The following is an 11,043-nucleotide window of genomic DNA, read 5'->3' on the forward strand; positions in this document are numbered from 1 at the left end:
GCAGGGGGAGAAGAGAGCCTGAGACAGAGACAGAGAAACAAACAAACAAAAAGAGACAGAGAAGGACAGTGTGTGTGTCAGGGACAGCCAGAGAGAGGTTGGGGTGAGACACACATCCAAAGAGAGGAAAGAAGCAAACCCAGGGAGTAGTAGAGGAAGGGAAAGGAGATGTAGAGAGAGGCAATTCTGTGCACACCCCATAAACAGGAGGGGTCTCCACCCTCAGCGCGGCCTCATCCCTTCCCCAGAATCCTTAAATCCTCTCTCACTCTGGGCCCTGTGCATCTGTCACAGCCCTGTCCTGACCAACAGCGGTTGGCACAGGTGAGTGTGGCTAGGGAGGGTGCCTAGTTGTGCGCTGGGGCTGGGTCCCTGAGGAACAGAGGCCCAGGGCTGTCGGGGAGGGGCACGCTGGCTCGGTGGAGACAGCGGTCGGGCGGGGGGACGCGTGTGATAAGATTCAGAGGGTGTGAGAGCGCGGTGGAGACCTGGGAGGACTGGGCGAATTGATAGCTCATTTCTTCCCCAACCCGCTCAGCCAACATTTATTGCGCGCCTCCCCTCTCCCCAGCACCCGGAACTCCTTCCCCTTCCCCGCGACCCGGGGTTCTCCCTCTGCCTAGCGCTCAGAGCGTTCCCCTGTTCTGTTCCCCTCCCCGCCCTGTCCTCCTCCCGCAGCTGGACAGCGGATGGCCAGGCCGGGGAGCGCCCGGGAGCCGCCGCTCCTGGCGCTGCTGCCGCCGCTGTTGGTGCTGGTGCAAGCGGGCGCGGCGGGCGCGGCGGGCTCGGTGCGCCTGGCGGGCGGCCTCACGCTGGGCGGCCTGTTCCCGGTGCACGCGCGGGGCGCTGCGGGCAGGGCGTGCGGGCAGCTGAAGAAGGAGCAGGGCGTGCACCGGCTGGAGGCCATGCTGTACGCGCTGGACCGCGTGAACGCCGACCCCGAGCTGCTGCCCGGCGTGCGCCTGGGCGCGCGGCTGCTCGACACCTGCTCTCGGGACACGTACGCGCTGGAGCAGGCGCTGACCTTCGTGCAGGCGCTGATCCAGGGCCGCGGCGACGGCGACGAGGGGGCAGTGCGCTGCCCCGGAGGCGTCCCTCCGCTGCGCGCCGCGCCCCCCGAGCGGGTCGTGGCTGTCGTCGGCGCGTCGGCCAGCTCCGTCTCCATCATGGTCGCCAATGTGCTGCGCCTGTTTGCGGTGAGGGCACTCTCTCGCGTCCTCGTCCCGTCCCCGTCCTCTGGGTGGCTGAAGTCTAGTCTCCTGGCAGAAATCACTCAAATTCACAAAGATCACCCGCTGCTTCAAAGAAACCCTGCCCTGGGAGCCAGAAGCAAGCCGGAGCCAGATCAACCCAACCCGTCGACCCTTCCTTGTCTGCTCAGGTGCCCTGCCAGCGCTGCCACCTGCACACACAGCCCTTTGTGTGAATTAAGGAAACCTACCTTCTGGGCGGTGAAGGCTGCCTCTTCCCACGGCGGGATGCAGCCTTTGCCTGGAGACCCAATTGATTAGAGCAGGGCCCCCTGGAGTTTAGCCTCATCTTGCTTGGATGTCCTTGTTTGGGGCACATATTGCACAACCTTGTGTGGTGGTCCCGCCCCCGGCCCTGGGGACAGGGCCCTCCTCCGGTGGGGTCACCAGGACATGACCCTGGCAACTCCGCGGGGTAGGGGAGGGTGGTGGTGAGTAGTTCCCTCATCTTGAGGGAACTGTCTTAAGTGCGGGGCAGCCCCTTCCCTGCAGCCTGGGGGACAGTGAGTGAGGGGAAGGGCATAAGAATAAGCGATTAGGGGGCCTTTGGCATTAGAGTGTGGGGATTTTCAGTAGAAGTCATTCACTGGGGTTCTGTGGGGGAGGGGTGTCTCTGTCCCTCCATCTTTATGTGAAGAAAGGAAGGCTTTGCTTCCTTCTGGCTGGGGGAGGGGACTTCAGTGTCTTGAGAGTTTCTCTGAGGCAAGGCCTCTGTTTCTACCATGCTGGGTAGAGGTTTTATGTGGGTCCCCCTCCATCATCTGCATCCATGTAATCCCCCCACCCCTGTTCCCACCGGATGTCAGTGTTGTCATACAGACACAGCTTCTAGTAGGCACCAAGAGAAGTTCTGTGGCTCCCTGGGATGTGTGTGTGTGTGTGTGTGTGTGTGTGTGTGTGGTGGATGGGGGGCGGGGTAGTAGTGAGGAGAGTCTCTGTCTCACCCGACTGCCCATGTCTGTCTGTGTTTATAGCTCTGTCCCCTGCCCTGCTTGGAACTCTGGTTTCTGTCCCTTTCCCTGTGTCTGCCCCTCTAGGCTGAGGGCAGAGATCTCAGACTCAAGGGCCTTCAAAGGGCCAGGTTGGGGCATAGATGGGTGAAGCAGGACCCCATAAGCCCAGGGCCCACTGCTGCCAGCTCAGCCCCAGACTAAGGTAGCACCCTGCACCCCCACACCATGTTAAACACTACTTACCAATTCAAAAATTAAACGCTTGAAGACACTGGTGCATGAATGGCAACCAGGGAACAGATTTGGTTCCCTGAGGGGCTGTTTTGCAATTCCTGGTCCAGGAGCAGAGACGGAGTTCAGGCCATATTTGTATTACTGTGCTGTCAGGCATTTTATTTTATTTTATTTTATTTTATTTTATTTTACTTTTTATGCTTATTTATATTTGAGAGCGAGAGAGTGTGTGTGTGTGTGTGTGTGTGTGTGTGTGTGTGAGCAGGGGAGGGGCAGAGAGAAAGACAGACACAGAATCTGAAGCAGGCTCCAGGCTCTGAGCTGTCAGCACAGAGCCCGATGTGGAGGCTCAAACTCATGAACTGGGAGATCATGACCTGAGCTGAAGTCAGATGGTCAACCGACAGCCACTCAGATGCCCCTATTTTATTTTATTTTTAAATGTGTGTTTATTTTGAAAGAGAGAGAGAGAGAGAGAGAGAGAGAGAGAGAGAGAAAGCAAGTAGGGGAGGGGCAGAGAGAGAGACAGAGACAGAGAATCCCAAGAGTAGGCTCTGAGCTGTCAGCACAGAGCCAGATGAGAGGCTCGAATCCACGAACCGCAGGATCAAGACCTGAGCTGAAACAAAGAATTGGATGCCTAACCAACTGAACCACCCAGGCGCCCCAGCAGTCAGGCATTTTAGATTAATTTCTCTCAGGAGGTTCAACCTGTACGAGGAGATTGTTCTCAAGATTAAGCTTTAGTGTCTAGAGTGCCCAGAGTATCTACAGCATCCACGAACTGCCCTCGTCCTTCTCTGTCTCCTTTTTCTCTGACATTCCCTCTTTCTTTGTGGTTCTTCTTATTTTTCTTTTTCTGTCTCCCTGTCGCTCTCTTCCTTCTTCCTCCTTCCGTCTTTCCTTCTCTCTCCCTCCTGCTCTTCGCGCACTGTCTCCACACTCTACGCTTTCTGTCCTGCTTCAGACATCCCTGTCTCCCCTAGACCAGTCTGGCCCACCCCTGCCAGAACTTTCCCTGTCTTCTGACCTTCACCAGCTCCCACTTCAGCCCTCTTCTCTAGTTAGCCTCCATCGTCCCCTACCATTCTCCACTCTCCTCCCACCCTTGCTATTCACGCCCCCCCTTCTCCTGGATCAGCTCAGCCCATAATCCCAGCTGTCGATCACTCTAATGCACAGAGATAAACCCAACTCCAAGCAGTCCCCTCCAGAAAACCAGACACAGCTTTGAATCAAATAATCCCTTCCTAGCCCCCCTGCCTGCTCTGACCCTGCTTGGGGGTGCCGCTCCCCTACACAGATTGCCCCTTTGTGTGAATTAGGAAAATATGCTGTCCCCTAGGGATGACAGGAGCCCCATTCCCCTCTCAGATGCAGCCTTTGCCCAGCAGCTGGATCAGCTACAGGATGGACTTGAGTCCCCACTCCACCTTTGCCTGGACACATCCTGCGCCAGTGTGTATGGTGCCCTGCCCTCTTCCTCAGACCCTCATACCTCCCATATTCCATCAGACCACTTCTCAAAATGCAGAGATTTTCCCACGCCTGAGGCGTCTCCATGCAGCTATTCCAACCCTAATCCTGAACTTCCATGCCCCCACCTGTGTCCTGGATCCCTGTTGCCCTCCTTCCCCATAGGGTCACTGACCCTCCCTCCATAACCCAGATGCCCTTCCCCATTCCAGATACCCCAGATCAGCTACGCGTCCACAGCCCCTGAGCTCAGCGACTCCACACGCTATGACTTCTTCTCCCGAGTCGTGCCACCTGACTCCTACCAGGCCCAGGCCATGGTGGACATCGTGAGGGCGCTGGGATGGAACTACGTGTCCACACTGGCCTCCGAGGGCAACTATGGCGAGAGTGGGGTTGAGGCCTTTGTGCAGATCTCCCGGGAGGCTGGTGAGCTGGGTGTGGGGGTACCAGGGGTGAGCCAGGGCCATCAGACATGGTGGGGAGCGTGGATGGTGCCCCTGTGGGCAGGTGCCCCTTTCCTTTGGAGGACCCTGTCCCTGCCACAATCATGCACAGTGGCGGCCCCAGTGGGTTGGGTGAGTGGGTGGAACAAAAGGTGACTTTGGCATCCCCGACACCCAGGGGGGGTCTGTATTGCCCAGTCCATCAAGATTCCCAGGGAACCAAAGCCAGGAGAATTCAACAAGGTGATCAAGAGACTAATGGAGACGCCCAATGCCCGGGGCATCATCATCTTTGCCAACGAGGATGACATCAGGTGGGACAGTGGGCACATTCCATCACCATGTTTATTAGAGGCTCTCCTCGAAGGCCCTGCTCCCTCTTCCTACATATCCTCCAGCCTTGCGCATCCTCCCTTCCTCCTCCTCCCTCTCTCCTTGACTGGCGCCCCCCCCCCCCCCCCCCCCCCCCCCCCCCTAGACGCCCCCCCCCCCCCCCACCTTCCTGCCCTTACACATTTTTCCTGCTGCCATTTCCCTGTCTGGTGCCTCCCAGAAACGAACCAGGCCTGTTCTGGGTGGAGATGCTCCAAGACTAGCCAAGGGAAACACACAAAAACGCCCGTCTGTTCTTATCATCCAAAATAGGGGAGAGACCCGTGGGCAGATCTAAGTGCAGAAAATGAGCTGTCAGGCAAGGAGCCCCGGGAGGCAGTTCAGGGGGTATCAGCAGGTGGCCATGGACTCTGCCCTGAGGCCTGTGTGGCTCAGAGCCAGCAGAGGGCTCCGCAAGAAAAGGGAGGCCCCTCTTCCAGGCAGTGTGAAGTGGGCTGAATGCACAGAACAAGAGGGCAGGCCTGGGGCCAGAGCCTGGCTGCAACCTTGACTACCTGAGAAGCCAAGGGCAGGTGTCCTAAACCCCAGACACCCCATTTTTCCTGATAAATGAGCGTCTGCTGAGTGGTTTGGAAGGGGATAGAAGAAGAGAGAAGAACAGGAAGTGCCCAGAGGTAAGTTGGAGGAGGATGGCAGGCCCTCACTCACCCCTCGCCCCATTCCTACCAGGAGGGTACTGGAGGCCGCACGCCAGGCCAACCTGACGGGTCACTTCCTATGGGTCGGCTCCGACAGCTGGGGAGCCAAGATCTCACCCATCCTGAACCTGGAGGATGTGGCCGTGGGGGCCATCACCATCCTGCCCAAAAGGGCTTCCATAGATGGTGAGTGCAGTGATGCTGTCCCCCACGGTATCCCCTGCCCCTGCTTGTCCTTCCCCATGGACCCCTCTTTGTGGTGGTGGTGACGGGGGGGGGGGGGGGGACTCATTTTCTCCACCTGTAAAATTGCATCCTGATTCATGTCCCATCCGGGATTCCCAAACTCTAGGATTCTGAGATTCTGTGAATACCTCCCTCCGGACAGTGTTTGAGTTGGCAAAGGAGGAAAAGCCCACCCCACTGCACAGGGTGAAGAATTAGTTTTGCTCTTTCTGTTTTTGTTTTAATTCAATGCCTACATTCCTGGTGTTGCTGGTTCCTCAAAAGGCACACCAATTTGAGGGCTGGGGAAGAGGGAGCAAGGCCGAGGATGGCGACATATTGTCCTATTGGTCAGATGATGAAGCCTGCCTCCCCTCCCTTCTTCCACCATACCACCTGTGAATGTCTGGAACAATCCAGCAGAGATGTTCCCTTTATAACAGGATTGATCGTTTTCCCAAAGACTGACCTGAAGGCACCTTCATGAGGTGCTACAGGGCTATTTTATGAAGAACAGAAACTTGTAAAGGCTGAGAGCCTTAACTTTTGGGGACTCAGAGCCTCTTGTGGGTGTACACCCACCCTCACACTTTTTCTTTCCCTTAGAGTGCATTTGGTTGCATTTGACAAATTAGGATGAGAGCAGTTTTAGCAATAAAGGCACTTCGTCACAAGACAAGACGTCTGAAAGTAGGCCACTTCAGGTTTGGGCCAGTGAGTTAATGACATTCTCAAAGTCCTGAGCTCTATCCCCACTTCTGTTCCACCATCCTCCATGGTTGCTATGTGCCTTGGTGACTGAGGTGTCTTAATAATCACAAAGTGGCTGCTGAAGCTCCACCCATCACACCTTCACAGTAGCATCCTAACCGGGAAAGAAGGAGCAGCCTCAAAGTCTTTCATGCAGTGAGGCTCTGAGTTTACAACAGGATGCAAATTCTACCCTGGAGCCCCCAGATCGCTCTGAAGTCACTGGCCAGAAGTCACTCATGTGGCCAGTCCTAGCTGCGAAGTGAGCAAGTGGTGAAGGGACACAGAAGAATCATGTCTGGTTCAGATGGTTGCCATCCTCTTCTCTCCCCACTCTCAGGATTTGACCAGTACTTCATGACCCGCTCCCTGGAGAACAACCGCCGGAACATCTGGTTTGCTGAGTTCTGGGAAGAGAATTTCAACTGCAAACTGATCAGCTCAGGTACCCAGTCCGACGACTCTGCCCGCAAATGCACAGGTGAGAGCTGCCCGGGGTGGCAAGGGGAGGTGAGGGAGAAAGTGGGAGGCCAGGTGGGATGCTGGGGGTCCAGGCACACTTCCTCCGGGCATCCCTAGGACAGGTGAGGAACGCATCGGCCGGGACTCTACCTACGAGCAGGAGGGGAAGGTGCAGTTTGTGATCGATGCTGTCTACGCCATTGCCCACGCCCTCCACAGCATGCACCAGGCACTCTGCCCGGGGCTCACGGGCCTGTGCCCCGCGATGGAGACCACCGATGGGCGGATGCTGCTGCAGTATATTCGAGCTGTCCGCTTCAATGGTGAGTGGGAGCCAGATCTCCTAACAACAGGGAAGGGAAGCCCCCGGGGTTGGATTTCTCTGCGGGACCTAGGTTGACTGGGCATCAAAGGGATGAGAGAGGCAGGATGGTATGGTGGGGGCACCTGGAACTGAGAGCTGGAAACTTAAGCCAAATTCTGGAACCAATTTTTAACACTCATCCCCAGGCTTCAGTACCCCTTGGCCCAAGTTGCGAAATTCAGGTGTTGGGGAACTTTTTCTGTGATCCCTTCCTGCCTGGAACCCTCAGCGGGACACATGCAACTCTCCCCTCCATTGCACAGAGTTCGGGGACATCTGGACTCTGGGCCTGTGTGGGGCACGGTGCAGACTGTGCAAAGGCACTGTGTACAGTGTGGACAGGCTGCCCATTCTGAGTCTTAAGCTTGCAAAGGCCACCCCAGCTAAGCTCTGTGCCACGGGAGCACAAGGTGCAAGTCTGATGTGTCCTCTGGTACCAGCAGAGGGCCTGGCACATAGGCAGGGCTCAGAATAAGGTCTTCTGAAAAGGCCCAAATGGACCCAAGCTGCCCTCATGGTTTGTGCAGAGAGATATACTTCTTAGTCAATTACTATTCTTTTTTTTTTTTTTTTAATGTTTATTTTTGAGAGAGACAGAGTGTGAGCAGGGCAGGGGCAGAGAAAGAGAGAGACACAGAATCCAAAGCAGGCTCCAGGCTCTGAGCTATCAGCACAGAGGCCGACGCGCGGGCTCACAAACTGGGAGATCATGACCTGAGCCTAAGTCGGATGCTCAACTGACTGAGCCACCCAGGTGCCCCCAGTTACTATTCTTTATAAAATTAAAAAGTGTTCTTCCACCAACTACCGAATGCCTTCTTTCTGCTAAGCTCTCTGATAAATGGCACAACTTACTATCATTACAGACCAGCTCTACAAGCTGGTAGAATGGGCTTCCAAAAGAAATAAAGCCAAGGGGCACCTGGGTGTGGCTCAGTCAGTTAAGCGGCCGACTCTTGGTTTTGGCTCAGGTCGTGATCTCACGGTTTGTGAGGTTGAGTCCTGCATTGGGCTCTGCACTGACAGCACGGAGCCTGCTTGGGATTCTCTCTCTCCCTCTCTGTCTCTCTGCCCTCCCCTCATGCTGTCTCTGTCTTTCTCAAAAATAAATAAGTAAACTTTTAAAAAAATCACTAAAAGAAATAAAAGCTGATTGTTCAAATCAGTACAAATCTCATGCCAACACTCAGACCTTTGTACACGTCTTGAACCCATCATTTTGCCTGGCTTGTTAAAGCTCTTTCTTTTTTCTTTTTCTTATTTGAAGTTTATTTATGCATTTCGAGAGAGACAGAGAGAGCAAGTGGGAGGGGGGCAGAGAGAGGGAGAGAGAGAATCCCAAGCAGGCTCCACCTTGTCAGCGCAGAGCCCGATGTGGGGCTCCAACTCAAGAAACGCGAGATCATGACCTGAGCTGAAACCAAGAGTCGGCCGCTTAACCGACTGAGCCACCCAGGTGTCCCTTTCATTCTTCTTTTTAAATTGTGGTTATCATATACATGGTGTACTACAGACCATCTTAACCATCTTTAAGGGTACAGCTTAGTCGTGTACACTGTGCAGCAATCATTCTCCAGAACTTCTTTTCATCTTAAGACTGAAATTCTGTCCCCATTAAAGAACAGCTCCTCCTCACCCTTCCCCAGCCTCTGGCTACCTCCATCCAACATTCTGCCTCTATGATTTTGCCTCCTCTAGGTACATCCCGCAAGACGAATCGTGCAGCATTTGGCCTTTCGTGCGACTGGCTCACTGCACTTAGTATAATGTCCTTAAGGTTCATCCGTGTCGTAGCCATGTGCCAGAACGCCCTTCCTTTCTAAGGCTGAATAATGTCCTTGCATGAATAGACACTTTGTTGATTCATTCAGCCCCCAGTGAGCAACGTTTGTGTGTCCACCTTCTGGCTACTGTGAACAAAGCTGCCGTGAATGCGGGGGGACAGATAGGTCTTGGAGGCCCTGCATTCACTGCTTTGGGGCCTATACCCAGAAGTGGAGTTGCTGGGGATGTGATAATTCTGTGTTTAGTTTTTCAAGGAACTGCCACACTTTTTTTTTTTCCCCACAGTGATGGCACCATTCTACATCTGCACCAGCAAAATACATCAGGGTTCCAATTTTTCCACATCCTCACTGAGTCTCGTTATTTTCTGGTGTGTGAAAAGTGGCCATGCTAATGGGTGTGAGGAGGTATCTCATTGTAGTTTTGTTTTAATGTTTGTGTATGTTTGAGAGAGAGACAGAGAGTGAGTGAGTGAGCATGAGTGGGGAAGGGGCAGAGAGAGGGAGACACAGAATCCAAAGCAGGCTCTGGGCTCTGAGCTAGCAGCACACAGCCTGAGGCGGGGCTTGAACTCACCAACTGTAAGATCATGACCTGAGCCAAAGTCCAGCGCTTAAACGACTGAGCTGTCCAGATGCTCCTGTTATTATAGATTTTGAGTTGCATTTCCCTGATGACACTGAGCATCTTTGCACATGACTTCTTTGACCTGGCTGGGCCTTGGGCATCTCCGGGATGAGCTGGGGGACCAGCTGAGGATGATGGGCTCTCCCTCTAGGCAGCGCGGGGACCCCGGTGATGTTCAACGAGAACGGGGATGCACCCGGGCGTTATGACATCTTCCAGTACCAGGCGGCCAACGGCAGTGCGGGCAGCGGCGGCTACCAGGCCGTGGGCCAGTGGGCAGAGACTCTCAGGCTGGACGTAAGTGGGCACAGACACGCCGACGGGAGGCGCAGGGGCCCGGGCCCACCGTCCCCAAATGCAGTCCCAGGCTCGCGTCTCCTGTGCCCGCAGGTGGAAGCTCTCCAGTGGTCGGGAGACCCCCGCGAGGTGCCTGTGTCCCAGTGCAGCCTCCCCTGTGGGCCCGGTGAGCGGAAAAAGATGGTGAAGGGCGTCCCCTGCTGCTGGCACTGCGAGGCCTGTGACGGGTACCGCTTCCAGGTGGACGAGTTCACGTGCGAGGCCTGCCCCGGGGACATGCGGCCCACGCGCAACCACACGGGCTGCCGCCCCACGCCCGTCGTGCGCCTGACCTGGTCCTCGCCCTGGGCCGCGCCGCCACTCCTGCTGGCCGTGCTGGGCAGCATGGCCACCACCACCGTGGTGGCCACCTTTGTGCGGCACAACGACACGCCGATCGTCCGCGCCTCGGGCCGCGAGCTCAGTTATGTGCTGCTCACCGGCATCTTCCTCATCTACGCCATCACCTTCCTCATGGTGGCCGAGCCCGGCGCGGCAGTGTGCGCCGGCCGCAGGCTCTTCCTCGGCCTGGGCACCACCCTCAGCTACTCGGCCTTGCTCACCAAGACCAACCGCATCTACCGCATCTTCGAGCAGGGGAAGCGCTCCGTCACGCCGCCGCCCTTCATCAGCCCCACCTCGCAGCTCGTCATCACCTTCAGCCTCACCTCCGTGCAGGTGGGTCGTGGGAATCCCAGGGCCACTCGGTGGGCGCATCGCGCCTGCACTGGCGGGCTTGTCCAACACTCCAAAAACTCAGGTGATCACGCTTCTATTTTGGCTCCTATGTCAAAATTCAGGGGGGTGGGGGGTGGAGGGGAAGGCTACAAGAGACAGGGCCCTACTGTTTTACTTATATGCAGAACTCATTTCAGAGAAGCCAGTCCCCGGGGCTCTGTCCTTAAGAGAGAAAATGGTCCTTAAGCTGGGGAGTGCGAGCATCCAGCAACGTTTCTGTAAAAACAATGAGATTATTTTCTGTACACTGAACAAACTCTTCCACAATTTGGCTCCCATATAAAAATAAGGCAAAGAGCTATGTGACAGTTTTCTCAAGCAAAAAAAAAAAAAAAAAAAAAAAAAAAAAAAAAAAAAAAAAAAAAA

At 55.4% G+C, this 11,043-nt stretch overlaps 1 protein-coding gene across 6 annotated transcripts in view; it reads left to right on the forward strand.

Moving 5' to 3' along the window:
* GRM6 (glutamate metabotropic receptor 6) overlaps positions 1 to 11,043 on the forward strand; it is a 21,324-nt gene continuing 10,281 nt past the window's right edge. The window contains exons 1-9 of one of the 6 annotated variants that reach the window (XM_040444221.1): positions 1 to 324; positions 679 to 1,196; positions 4,126 to 4,342; positions 4,538 to 4,673; positions 5,422 to 5,576; positions 6,706 to 6,846; positions 6,950 to 7,150; positions 9,755 to 9,900; positions 9,994 to 10,617. In XM_040444221.1, the coding sequence (XP_040300155.1) occupies positions 690 to 1,196; positions 4,126 to 4,342; positions 4,538 to 4,673; positions 5,422 to 5,576; positions 6,706 to 6,846; positions 6,950 to 7,150; positions 9,755 to 9,900; positions 9,994 to 10,617 (2,127 nt within the window). In that variant the 5' untranslated portion in view covers positions 1 to 324; positions 679 to 689. Of the gene's footprint in view, positions 325 to 422; positions 1,197 to 3,054; positions 3,900 to 4,125; positions 4,343 to 4,537; positions 4,674 to 5,421; positions 5,577 to 6,705; positions 6,847 to 6,949; positions 7,151 to 9,754; positions 9,901 to 9,993; positions 10,618 to 11,043 lie in introns of those variants that run through there. The other 5 variants (XM_040444225.1, XM_040444220.1, XM_040444222.1 and 2 more) reach the window with 5 other exon arrangements.

The sequence above is a fragment of the Herpailurus yagouaroundi genome, unplaced genomic scaffold, assembly GCF_014898765.1.
Source record: "Herpailurus yagouaroundi ecotype Mexico unplaced genomic scaffold, PumYag 192, whole genome shotgun sequence".
Taxonomy (NCBI): Eukaryota; Metazoa; Chordata; class Mammalia; order Carnivora; family Felidae; genus Herpailurus; species Herpailurus yagouaroundi.